Here is a 13,952-nt window from a genome sequence, read left to right as displayed (position 1 = left end):
TCTTATTTACATGTGCAAGTATATATATATATATATATATATATAGATATATATATATATATATACAGTATATAAAAACATGAAAACTATACATTGGTCAGCAGGGTAATGAAAATTGGTGTAAAGGTGAGCCAAGGTGGAGGTCTAAAAGTGCCCTTCTAGTTTTCTGTGTGTGTGTGTGTGTGTGTATGTCACCCCCCCCCCCCTCCCCCAGACCACTCATCCCCTCCCGTGGTGTCCACTCCAGGTCCAGCAGGTGGTTTTGTCAGACGAGTTGCAGCAGAACACTTGAGAAGATTTTTATTTTTAGCAACAATTTCTGAACGGTCCAAGTGGACACGATGACTTATCTTATCGTCGTGTCATTTTTTATTTCACGTCACGACACAATTTTAGAGATATGAAAAACGACTTCACGTCATCCCTCGACAGCGGCTGCCGAAGAAGTATTTAGATATAAGTGAAGTATTTGTACATTCATGTGCAATCTCTGACATCAAAATCATAGAAAACAGAAGTGCCATCAGATAAATGTACCTGAAGTATCAAAAGGTAAATGTACTTATAATGCAGTAAAATAGCATGTGTAACCTATATGGTCATTTATACTGCAATAATAATAATAACCATTTACATTTTGACTTGTTTGGGCCTAAAACATTCCAAGTAAATAAAAAATTAAACTAGAACGGGCACTCGGTAGAGCGCATACCTTTGCATATCACAAGATTGGGCATTGAATTATGAACATTTTGGCATTAGTTGCATGCCAATTGGGTAAAAAGAAGATTTTGAGCTTTTCATGACCTTAACCTTGACCTTTGCCCCGATCGATCCCAAAATCTATTCAAATGGTCCCCGGATAATAACCAATCATCCCACCAAATTTCATGCGATTCGGTTTAATACTTTTTGATTTATGCGAATAACACGCACGCACGCATACAAATACACGGCGATCAAAACATTACCTTCTGCATTTTCAATGCGACGGTAATAAAAACCCTCTCTGGGATTTTTAAAGGGGAAATATATCTTTAGTGGATCTATGAACAACTCATAGATATTTATAACGTGAAAACAGCCCAAACTCTTTTTATTAAGCGTTATAAAGATTAAAAAGGGGAACCATTGGTTTAATATTTAACAATGTGTCGCATTTTATACACTCGTAATACGCATTAACATTCGAAAGTTATTATCTTAAAGGTCACAAGCGACGAAGATAAAAACACACTCGAGTATAAAGTCATGCAAATACTCGAGTTAACCCCTTACTGCCTGAATGGTTTTATTTATTTAAAAAAAAAATTTATATATTAAAACAAACTTGTTAGCACAGTACAGTAAATGTGCGTACTGTGTTAGTTTCCCTTAATGTCAGACAGTATGAGTTTTATGTTCAGAGTATAGAGTTATAGTTCATTTTAAAATCAGGATGACAATATGAAGTAAATATTAAAATATTAGGCATTTTTCGAACAAAATGTGACAGTGAGTAGAAACTGGGAGAAGACCCCGGTAAGACTCTCTTCTTCATCTTCTGTTTTGTTATCCATCGACCCAAAAAAAGATGAAAGCCTGCGCGCTACATGGGGACCACCTGTTGTTACCTTCTCATACTGAGGAGTTCACGTCCACAGGCTGGTGTGAAGAAGCTGTTTTAAGAAATCTCATGTATAAATTCATCTGAAAATGAAATGTTTCATACTATACGCGCTACCAGAACACAGCTGTGGAGACATCGGTACAGTCTACATATAAAGCATTCGTAGTTCTATGTGTTTTACTTGTGATTTTGTATGTATTGTTGATGGCAAAGAGCCGTATAACTAATAGAATATGTGACATCGAAATAGAGAAGTAATTTCCGAGCTTCACTTTCATCATCTGAGTACATTTCACGAGTATGAATGAGTACACGCACACTCGTGTATGTGTGTGTGTGCGTGTGTGTGTTAACGTGATGCTTATTCATGAGTCTGTGTGCCGACTGGGGAATAAATTGTGTTTGAAATGGAACAAAGACGGCGAAGCGCAGCTCTGAAAAAAAAAAACCCCAGGCGGATCTGATTTGCTTATGCAATCACACCAGACTCATCACACACACCTTCGGTAACGGAAGACACACACACACATCGGGATAAAAGCCATTCATCGGATCATGCAGATCTTCAAGACAAAGGATGTCCAGCTGGACCTCTGAAACAGGAACACGTCACCCTGATGATAGTGATGGAGGTGTGTGTGTGTGTGTGTGTGTGTGTGTGTTTTGGTCTTTTTATTTTGTGTTACCTGTGTTTTTGTGAAAAAAAACCAAAAAAACATGCACTATAGTAAGGATAACAATAAACCCAATATTAAGTAATCAATACTTGTTGTGTATGGATACAGTTACCATACACTTAAGCCATTTGTTTAGGAATAGTTTGTCCATAATCAAGAAGAGGATGTTCATAGGAGATCAATTGGAGGCCATGATTGCTTAACCTGCATTGGGATTTTTTGTAAACTAGATTAACGGTATTTACTGACTAAATATAATTCACCTTTCTTAAAGTCAATTATTACTATTATTGTTGTTCTTTGTGATTCAGGTAGAACTGTGCTTGATCCTGATTGACCTTGTAAGGTCAAGTATTGGAAGAGTAGAGGCACTTTGTGATGGTCAACCACGGTGACTGTGACACATCAGCAGCATGAAGATAAACGATGCACAATGTACTCCAGAATAACAAAAGTCGACTGCTATATTTTGTAGATTAAAATGTGTAAGGTAATATATATTTACTAATACTTATCTTCCTCAAGTGTGCATTTAAAGCAATGTGTGGGCGACACCTAGTGGACTCGAAAGGAATGACGCCCAAAAGAAGGTTTCTATTTTATATTATTATTATAAAAAACAGAATACAATAATCCTGCAGAAATCCATAAATCTAATAGCCTAAAATGTATGTCTTGTAGCTGGAGAGTTTCACAAATAGTCATAACAATCTACAACAACTATTTAAACTGTTTTATTACCTGAGGTTATACGGTGATCTAATTCCACAATAAAGAATACACTTTGCAGTTTAATTGTTCGAAAAAGAAAGAAAGAAAAATAAACACCATATCTAAAACTATTAACTTACATATGTACAGGTATACTTAACATTTATATTCATCAAGAAACAAAATATATACCAGATGTGGATTTATTTGTTTAACTGTCTGATCATTCTATACATGACATACTACAATATACTTTCTTTTTATCATCAAAAGACTACTAGAAATATTGTGCATAGAAGTAAGATAATAAGATGATAAATAATGGCGTATGAAGTGAAAGAATTAGCTGAAAGTCAAAGAAACTACACGGAAAGAAAACATGCAGCTGTCACTGCTGTGATTGGCTGCCGGTCTGATCACGTGGTTCCGGGCACTGGACCTCCACGGGTAGGTGCGGGCTGCTCGGGATGCTTACCGGCGGACGGGCTTTTCTTATCGGGCTGAAACCTCGCGGCGACGAGCCGGGGGAGTGAGCCGGTGAGCGGTGGGCGGGGCGAAGCGGAGGGACCGCGAGGGGCTGCGGAAGAAGAGGCTGCGCCAGCGGAGAGGCGCTGCGCGGGTACCTGCGCGGCGCGGACCACACGGGCCGCTCGCTTCTATTGGAGGAGGAGAGGGAGGAGGCGGGGCTAGGAAGCATCGGAGGGGCGTACAGGGCAGGAATACTCAGTTCTGATTGGATGGCAGCGCTGCCGCCGGTGCATTCTTCGAAATGCTCCAGAGTCTCCTGGAAGAAGATGAAAAACACATCTTTACTAGACGAAAGCTTGAATAAAAACAGATTATCACTTCAGAGGCACTTAAATGGCACTTATTCATGTACTTACTTTTGTAATTCCTGATGGTATTACTTATAGAATTACTTTTATTATTACTTATGGTATTATTTATGGTATTACTTATAGTACTACTTATGGTAGTACTTATGGTATTACTTATAGTATTACTTATAGTATTACTCATAGTATTACTTATGGTATTACTTATAGTATTACCTTTGGTATTACTTTTGGTATTACTTATGGAATTACTTTTATGATTACTTATGGTATTATTTATGGTATTACTTATGGTATTACTTATAGTATTTCTGATAGTATTACTTATGGTATTACTTATAGTATTACTGATAGTATTACTTATGGTATTACTTATAGTATTACTTATATTATTACTTATGGTATTTTTTTGTTTGACTTTCTTGAAGAAATGTTACTTTCTTGATTCTTGTTGTTCTTCTTTGTCCTCGTGGTTGAATTCACTTATTGTGAGTCGCTTTGGATAAAAGCGTCAGCTGAATGACGTGAACGAGTGACTCACGTCTTCGTTGAGAACATAAAGCGGCATGGGACTCCTTCGACCGAGGGTAGACGGTTTGGGAACAACATCAACTGCAAAACATTGTGTATTTATTGTACAAGTTAACTTTTTCTAATTTGCAAAAAAATCACTGGCTCATCATGAGCGTTCAATGTGAGTGACACTATACGGTGTTTTAAAGGTCATTAAATGTAAGTGTTGCTCACCGTCGTGGCCATTTTCACTCTGGTCCAGATAGATGGGAGCTCTTTGGGGGACAGGTCGATGCTTCTTTCTACAGCAGGAAAACACACACACACACACACACACACACACACACACACACACACACACACACACACACACATCCAAGCCTTGCTTGCTAAATGGTAGTTACAAGCGACAGGTCACTGTGTTTATTACTTTCCCCACAACATTTTCAGAGTGTAATGAAACTGCTGAGCTACACTTGAGATTCAAGGCACACCCTCAAGTTCAATAGAAAAGCCAACGGAGAGAGAGAGAGAGAAGAAAGAGAGAGAGAGAGAGAGAGAGAGAGAGAGAGAGAGAAGAAAAAAGTAGCTCTCACTTGGATGGCTTCCAACAAGCGCACACCGTCACCAGGGTGATCAGGAGGAATATGCCCCCGGTGGACAGGATGATGTATAGCGAGCTCCTCTCTGTCCAGAGAGGAAAACAAAAGAAGGAAAGAAAGATGGAGAGGTTCGCGTCAATAAAAGTGGAGACATGCAGTGTCTTTACTTCACTTATAACTACGACGCTGTCTCTGCTTTCTCGTTCACAGTGGAAAGAAGGGACGTTTGTTGAAGTCGTGTCTTCACCGTAACACATTTTGTTCAAATGGAACGTCCTGTTTTCTTTTCGAGAAATCTCAGAATTAAATATAGCCCGGATACGCAATAAAACATTGCTTTTCCACCACCGCTGAAAACTTTATAATAAGTATATAAGTGTATTTTATTACATTCCATGCTTATTATCATGTACAAAGTATTTGAATGAAACAACTGATGTCACATGTATACTTTACATTTTCACATTATATATATATATATATATATTTGGTATTATATTATTATATTCTTCTTGGTTGCAGACTGGGACTCAGATGCATACACGTTGCTTTTCACTAATCCCTGCCCACCCCCCCCCCCCCCACACCCACCCAGGAATTCGTCACGACCTCTCGCAGTGAACAGCTCGCCCTCTAATCTTGATTTGTGTTCCCTAATTATTCTCCACCCATAGGGATACAGGGATAAGGTATTTCACTGGGAGCCACACTTAATCTTTTAGAAGAAAAAAAAAGAGCCCGGATATGCAATATACTCCAAAAACATTGGTCTTTTCTTTCTTTTTTCTTTCCTTAAATCGCTTGCCAAGTCGTTTTGCGTGAGCAAGAGGCAGTGAAGTAGCACCTTGGGGTGGTAGTCGCTTCAGAGAAAGGAGTGTGAGGGCCCGTCGCTGTCTCTTCACGCAACACACATACAGTAATAATGAAGTCAGGATTACTGAGGTCCACTGAGGCAAAGCCTTCTCCTCCCACCTGCCTCCTCCTCCTCCTCCTCCTCCTCCTCCTCGTAAATGTCTGTCCATTCATTGGATGAGACGGCCTCTCCCTCTGACATGTGGCCTATACGCTGCATGGCACCCCAGTAATGGACGCTCTCTGGGCCAACTCCGCTGCTCTCAGACAGGATTTGCACATGTCGTAAACAACATTGTTTAGCGGGAAATGGCGTGCATGTCTACGGGGTCAGCGTGAGATGATAATTGCTTCTGTCAGCGACTGAATATGAATGCTTGTTGAACAATGAGCTCAATACGTACAGTGTTTTCATACAGTGGAGGTTGGTATTTCCGTTTGTTTCAGCAGTTTTATTTTTTTTATCTGATCTTAATCTGATGGTCATGTTTTATGGGGCGCCTTCTGGTTTTTTTGTTTTTTTGTTTGTGTCTATTTTGTCTGTATCTTTGGTGGTGAAAGAGTTTGGGGATTAATAACATTTTCTAATCTAATCTATTTGTTAGAGCTAGAAACCACTGTTTGGAATGGAAGTAGATTTTAACACAAGTATTTATACTTTTCACTTTCCCAGGATTCAGAGGAATATATAAAACAGGGTTCATACACTTTTCACCCTCTGGTTTCAAGGACTTTTCCAGGACTTTTCCAGGACTTTTGGTGCCAAATCGGTCTCTTTTCTATGAAGATACGTTTTATTTATATTATTAAAATGTGCATCCATTAAAAATAAAAATCCTTTCAAAAGTTAGTATTTAATAGATATTCAATAAAAAATAAGTGTACGTTCATGAGATTTATTTTAAATATATTTTAAATGAGCATCCATAAAAAAAGACTTTGAAAATAGTTATTATTTAATAAATATTCAATAAAATATAAGTGTGTGTTCATCTACTGAATTCTATATATATTATATATAAATGCAAAATGCTGCGTGTTACATTTTTTTTAATGCTTTACGCTGGTCAGGGAGTAAAACAAATAATTACAGGGTTTTATAACTCAAAAAAGGTTGAGAACCATTGAACTACAGGGGTATGTGAGATTTGTTTTAAATATATTTAAAATGAGCATCCATTAAAAGAAAATCGTTTGAAAATAGTTATTATTTAATAAATTCTCAGTAAAATATAAGCGTAAGTTCATAAACTGGATTGTATATAGGATATATTATATGCAAAATGCTGCGTATTACATATTTTTTCAACCCCAAAATGCTTTGCACTGGTCAGGAGGTACTCGGCTGAAAGAAATATTTCCCAGGGGTTACATAACTCAAAAAAGGTTGAGAACCATTGCTCTTAGAGGGGTATGTGATATTTAAAATATATATATTTAAAATGAGCATCTATTAAAAAAAAATCCTTTGAAAATTGTTATGAAAATAGAATTCTTTTAATGATATATTATATGCAAAATGCTTTTTTCAACCCCAAAATGCTTTGCGCTGGTCAGGAGGTACTCGGCTGAAAGAAATATTTCCCAGGGGTTACATAACTCAAAACAGATTGAGAACCATTGAACTAGAGTAAAGAGTTATAACACCCTCTGATGTCAGTTTACCATCATATAAACCTGTATAAACACTTTGGGACGCTCTGCTGGCGTGACATGCCACCTACTGTAGACGGTGAGCTTGACGGGCGTGCTCCTCATGCTGCTGATGAGGTTCTCCACCGTGCACACGTACACGTCATCGTCCGACATCACCACGCGCGACACGGTCAGCACCTTTTGGTCGTGGGAAAGCTGCAGACGCGTGTCATTGGCCAGCACCTTGCCGCCCTTCAGCCAACCGTAGACGGGCTTCGTGCCGTTGTCGTGGGAACAGTGGAGGTGAAAGTGCTCGCTGTACTCCAGGACGGAGGAGGCGATCATCTGGATGTACGGTCTGGACACGGGCACTGAGGAAGGACGACAGGACGGACCGCTCAAAAGTTTGGGGCCACTTCGAAATGTCCTTATTTTTCAAAGGATAGCATTTTTTAATGAAGATAACATTAAATTAATCAGAAATACACTCGAATCGCCTCAGAAGACTTATGGATGATTAGAAAACCCTGGTGCGATGACGTGAGCGCAGCTGAAAACAGTTACGCTGGCGAGAGAAGATATAAAACTAGCCTTCCTCTGAGCGACACGTTTGAAGCGCAAAATTAATATTTAAAATAAAAATTATTATTTCTAACCTTATCAACGTCTTGACTATATTTTTTATTCATTTTGCGATTCATTTAATAAATAAAAGTCTGAGTTTTCATGGATAACACAAAATGATCCGGGTGACCCCAAAACTTTTGAACAGTATTTAGAGACAAACACATGGGCAGCTTAACAAAAACATGACGAGGCAAGGCCAGATAACTGTATTTTCAACCTGCATTGATATTTTCTTTTCGCTCATGACTCCTCACAAAGGTCTTTCTGCGTACCGTCCACGGTGAGCCCGATGTAGCGCTCCCCGGTGAAGGTGTCATCGGTGATGGAGATCTCCACCTCGTAGGCCCCTTCGTCCGACAGCTGCAGGCTGTGGAGCAGCAGCGAGCCGTTCTCCAACACCAGGATGCGGTTGCGGTACTCCGGCCTCAGGTTCCCGATGATGTCGGTCCCGATGGACTGCACCACGGTGATGGGTTTCTCTTGGTCCCTCTTGAGCTGCCACTTGATCACGGGCTTGTCCGCGCTGCTGCTGGAGTAGCTGACGGACAGGAGGGCCTCTTTGCCCACCGTGCCCCTCACCACCTGGGCGTGGCTGGTCACGTTCACCCCGGACGCCTCGCCTGGGGAGAAGAAAAGGCCCCAAAAAAGACGGCAGTGAGGTCTTGAAGTGAGAAGAACTTAACGCGATGAATAAACAGAACTAAAGTTTACTTTCAAAACAAATCCTCATGACTCATTTGGCTTGATTTTGAGTGAGCGGGTCAATGTGACCCTACACAGCACCTGTCTCATCATTTGTTTAGATCATCCCATTAAAAAAATATATTTAAAAATACAAATAAAATTTAGGAGAAAATACATGTTATGGTAGATGAATGAAATTTAGATTTATATTTTTCCAATGTACCTAAAGAATTGTTTGAACTTGTATTTTTTATTAAAACGAGTGAGTTCTCCTGATTGAACTCTGACCTATGAAGGGGTGAATAACTCCATTCCACCAACAACTAATTTAATTACCAGTAATGGTGTCGGTGATGAGACACAAAATATATTCCTGTTTTTCTGGGGGTTTCTGACAACTTTTGGAGGATTCGACATTCACCACTTAGGGTTAAGGGGTCATTTGGGGTCCCTTTGGGGCCCGTGATGCTCCAGCAGCCAGTAAAGATCATGTGAATCACTCCAGTATCCACACTTACGCGACCCTTTTTCACTTTTAACCGATAATTTAGCCTGTGTTATATGTTTTATTTATTTTAATTTATTTTAAAATGTCCTGTTTTAAATTAGAAATGTTTTGACCTTACTGATGAGTCGCCAAATTAATTTTGTTGTTTGTTTTTACAATGTCAATAAACTTCCTTACCTCCTTACCTCCTTACTTCCTTACCTGGACACAATGGAGTGGATACATTTACAGAGTGTAAATACAACATTAAGGAACTTAGCTCCTAATGTTAAGACCTCACAGCTTCCACCACTGTTGAATTACAGTCTGCATTAGCGTTTGTACTTTTTACTCTATTTATTAGATTTTTTCTTATTTATTTTCACACGTTCATTTTCCAATTTTGGCTCAATCTGCAAAACTATTTTGTTACAACAAGCTCGAAATGTGTCCCATATTTCTTTTGAGGAACTTTCTTGTTTTGACTGTTTTATTTAGTCTTAATCTTACATGCTGATGCATCCATTATGTTCAAAGTCAATCCTATTTTATTGTTCTTTGCTGATTTACTTCAATGGTTATCTTTTTTAACAAAATCATAACACTCAGGCCTTAATGCAAAGATGCAAAGAAGGTCTAAAACATACCATGTGGAAAACTCTGCACCAACGAGGTCCAACGAAAGCATCTAATTTATTGATCTAATTTTTAACTTGCGTTCAACCTGAGTGGGCATTGAGTTCATGAAAACATTGCTTTTCCAGTAGATTTTCCACCACTGCTAAAAACGTCATATTAAGTATAACTTTATGTGTAAAAATCTACTGTTTTTTTACAATTTTTACATTCCATGCTTATCATGTACAAACTGACTTCATAGAGGTGTACTTTACATTTTTACATCCATAACTGCACTCATATGTGTTGGATGTTTTCTTCTTGGTTGCAGACTGGAACTCAGATGCATTACACTAAGGTAAGGAGGTAAGGAGGTAAGGAGGTAAGGAGGTAAGGAGGTAAGGATGTTTATTGTCGTTGTGAAAACATTCACCGAAATTTAATTAGCGACTCATCTGTCGTATTCATTGAATGTGTTTATGTGACTCTGTAACGCTTCATTCTGGTCACATGACATCTATTGTTCTGTCCATCCTGGAGATGGATCCTCCTCTGTTGCTCTCCTGAAGGGTTCTTCACTTTTTACCCTGTGAAAGTTTTTTTTCTTTCTATTTCTTGGGAGTTTTTCCTGATCTGATGTGAGGTCAAAGGTCAGGGATGTCGTACGTGTACAGATTGTAAAGCCCTCTGAAGGGGGATTGTAATTTGTGATATCGGGCTATACATAATAAACTGAATTGAATTGAAACGTACAGCAGTAACAGGTAAAAACACGTACACTACCGTTCAAAAGTTTGGGGTCATCCAGACAATTTTGTGTCTTCCATGAAAACTCACTGTTATTTTTCAAATGAATTGAAAATTGAATATAAAATATAGTCAAGACATTGACAAGGTTAGAAATAATGATTAATATTTGAAGTATTAATTTTGTTCTTCAAACTTCAAGCTCAAAGGAAGGCCAGTTGTATAGCTTATATCACCAGCATAACTGTTTTCAGCTGTGCTAACATAATTGCACAAGGGTTTTCTAATCAGACATTGGTCTTCTAAGGCGATTAGCAAACACAATGTACCATTAGAACACTGGAGTGATAGTTGATGGAAATGGGCCTCTATACACCTCTGGAGATATTTCATTAGAAACCAGACGTTTCCACCTAGAATAGTCATTTACCACATTAACAATGTATAGAGTGTATTTTTGATTCATGTTATCTTTATTGTAAAAACAGTGCTTTTCTTTGAAAAATAAAAACATTTCTAAGTGACCCCAAACTTTTGAACGGTAGTGTATAAAAAACAATATCAAGACATTTTAAGATAAATAAAACATGGAAACACAGCCATCAAAGGCTTGAAAGTGAAAAAAGTGTCACGTTGCTTTTCACTAATCTCTGATCTCTTTCTCACAAACACCCCCAGGACCTCTCGCCGTGAACAACTAATACTCTAATTTTGATTTGTGCCCCCCAATTATTCCCCATAGGGACTCAGGGCTATACGGTAGTACAGTGGGGGGCCACATTTCATCTTTTATAACAGAGCCGTGTCCTGGAAACCGAACGCTGGCGAGGCCATGACGTCCCCAGCGGAGGTTTCCTATAACTCAGCTGTTGGCCGGACACATGGAGCTCTGAACATTGGCTGCATCCCACTGTTAAGGCCTCAGTGATGGAGAGATCAACCTAGAGGAGAGGGAGGAGACAGAGGGTCTGCACTGTTCACTATTCTCTCTGCGGAGTTAGCAGGGCATCGCCTCATTGCCGCGGTAACCATTGTGTTGCCGAGGCGATGAGACAAAGGGCCCGATTGTTGGGACTAGCTTTCCTCCGATTGAAAAAGAGGGAGAGAGAGAGAGAGAGGTCTTTGTGACCGGTGAAGTTGGAGATGGACACTGGATCAAGTGATTCTACCTAAACGGACCTGGTTTGTGTAAACTGGTTAAACTGGGTACGTGATACGGTCATTAAAATGTAATAAATACTTTTTTTTAAAAATAAAAATAATCCCCCACATGCTAAACTTCTTAGCCCTCAAATGGACTCATCCCAAGAAGCTGGCCGTGCCCTATTCAACCTGATGTCATCACACTTAACCTACACGCCCCCCCCTCACACGCCTACAATGGAGGCTCCGGGCTCCTTTGAGATGAGGGTGGGGGCCCGATGGAGAGCACCACCCGTGAACTCATCCATGATGTCGCCAATCGAACACGAGAAGGAGAAGAAGAAGAAGAAGAAGAAGAAGAAAGAGGAGAAGAAGAAGAGGAGGAGGAGGAGAATAAGAGGAATAGGAAGAAAAAGAAGAAGAAGTAAAAGAAGAAGAAGAAGAAGAAAGAGGAGAAGAAGAAGAGAGAGGAGAAGAAGAAGAAGAAGAAGAAGAAGAAAAAATTGAGATGAATTTAACCTGGATTAATTTGAACGAGGATTAGATTTTCTTTTTTTACAAGATGAAAGTCACCAAAAAACTTTAAAATAAGGTCAATTCTAATAAAAAAATGTTTTAAATAATAATTACGAGGCAGTCAGGTTTTTTTTCTTTCATAATTTAACAATTTGATTGAAATGCATTTGATTGGTTGTCTTCTGAATTGATAGCAGAGGGTCAGGGGGGAGAGGGAAGGGGGGGGGGATTTTAAATCTTCCAATCGAATGTTTGAGCTTACCTGTGAAGAGGAGGAGGAGGAGGAGGCCAACGGGCGTCAGTAGAGGAGGAATGTCAGTAAAAGCGTTGCGTGAAGAGGAGGTCTTCCTCTCCACCTTCATCGTGTGTCCTGGGCAGAGTCTCTCTCCCGCTTGGCGAGCATGGTGTATCCACCCCGGGCACGTCTCCGCGGCTACAACCCTTTCCCCACCGCCTGCCTGCCGGCCTCTGCCTGGTCCCACTGAGCCCCGCTCGCCTCACAGCACCCCGTCACACAGCCAACAAACAGCCAACTGTGTGTGTGTGTGTGTGTGAGTGAGTGAGTGTGTGTGAGACAGAGACACAGTGTAGATGAACCCCTCTCTCTCTCTCTCTTTCTGCTGCGAGTTGCCCTTTTTCAGAAAGTATAGCTCAAAAGAAATAGTGTGATAGCTTCTTTTTTTCCTATTTTTGGGTCATGATATTTATATATTTTTCTTTTTTGGTTGTTTAAAAATAAAAAAGCTTTATGGGTCAAAAATTACAAAAAATCTTTTTTTTTCTTTCTTGTTACACATTACAAGTAAACCATTAAGAGGTTACAATGTGTTATTGGCCTTCAGCTACTTTGCGAAAATTCCTATTGGTGGAGAGAAACGACTTCAGCTCTGAGAGGAGAGCCCTCTTAAAGCGGCCAAACGTCTGAAAAACAACCCCCCCCCCTCTTTGTCCCACTTTTGTCACATTGTCCAAACTCCTCTCTGCACTGGAGCCTCACAATAAACTCAACAATTTGTTGCCGGGGCAACCAAAACCTCGCTGTTGACCCCACACACACAAGCATGAGCAGCCTCGAAGACCCCTTTATTTTTTTTGGAGCCGGCCAGGTGCGTATGATCCATAATCCATACCTGCAGGTGAGAGCTACACTGACCTTATTGCAATAAAGATATATATATATATATAAAGATCTATTATTATTATGAGGAAAATCCCAGTTCATTTGTGTTGTGTAATTGATAGTAAAACGAGAAATATAAAATAATTAGACACAATACTTTACTGTTGAAGAGTAAAGATGTAGGTGACGTGTTATTGTAAAAGCTATACTGTTAAAACAAACTAATATTAACCTTTCATAACGAAAACAATAAAAGGAACAGAACGTGTTGTTCATACTTTGTCCTCTAGGTGGTGCACGTGCTACATTCAGAGGGAGACAATGTATATACATGTTTATTCTTTGTAATCAAACTGTGTAAATGAACATATGAATATAACAACATTTCCATGACTTTTTCAAAACTTTAGGGATTACATTTTTTTTCACCGACTTTTCCAGGCCTGGAAATAACCATAAAGAAATTCCATGACTTTTCCAGGTTTTCCATGACCGTACGAACCCTGCATTGTTTTGACTTATCTACCATAAACATGTCTTATTATATCCGACACGATGTTGACGTCGTCCGTCAC

General features: G+C 39.4%; 1 protein-coding gene across 1 annotated transcript; it reads right to left on the bottom strand.

Annotated features, from left to right (window-relative positions):
• Nucleotides 1-3,004: 3,004 nt before the first annotated feature.
• hepacama (hepatic and glial cell adhesion molecule a) lies at nucleotides 3,005-12,755 on the bottom strand. Its single transcript, XM_056441577.1, has 7 exons — nucleotides 12,520-12,755; nucleotides 8,335-8,682; nucleotides 7,525-7,806; nucleotides 4,943-5,033; nucleotides 4,581-4,648; nucleotides 4,375-4,445; nucleotides 3,005-3,781 (listed from the first exon to the last, which is right to left on the bottom strand). The coding sequence occupies exons 1-7, from the start codon at nucleotides 12,617-12,619 to the stop codon at nucleotides 3,386-3,388; spliced, it is 1,356 nt and encodes a 451-aa protein (XP_056297552.1). The 5' UTR covers nucleotides 12,620-12,755; the 3' UTR covers nucleotides 3,005-3,385.
• Between the last annotated feature and the right edge of the window lie 1,197 nt (nucleotides 12,756-13,952).

This window comes from Pseudoliparis swirei, chromosome 20 (assembly GCF_029220125.1).
Source record: "Pseudoliparis swirei isolate HS2019 ecotype Mariana Trench chromosome 20, NWPU_hadal_v1, whole genome shotgun sequence".
Classification (NCBI taxonomy): domain Eukaryota; kingdom Metazoa; phylum Chordata; class Actinopteri; order Perciformes; family Liparidae; genus Pseudoliparis; species Pseudoliparis swirei.
The sequence above is the reverse complement of the archived record's forward strand: the minus strand, read 5'-3'. Positions and strand labels throughout refer to the sequence as shown.

Bases quoted from the DNA above. Each gene is read 5' to 3' on its own strand.
- hepacama (XM_056441577.1), bottom strand. From the start codon at position 12,619: ATGAAGGTGGAGAGGAAGACCTCCTCTTCACGCAACGCTTTTACTGAC. The intron at 4,649-4,942 runs GTGAGAGCTACT...TTCCTGCTGTAG, and splicing joins GCTTGTTGGAAGCCATCCAA to AAAGAAGCATCGACCTGTCC. The intron at 3,782-4,374 runs GTGAGTCACTCG...ATCTTCTTCCAG, and splicing joins TTTATGTTCTCAACGAAGAC to GAGACTCTGGAGCATTTCGA.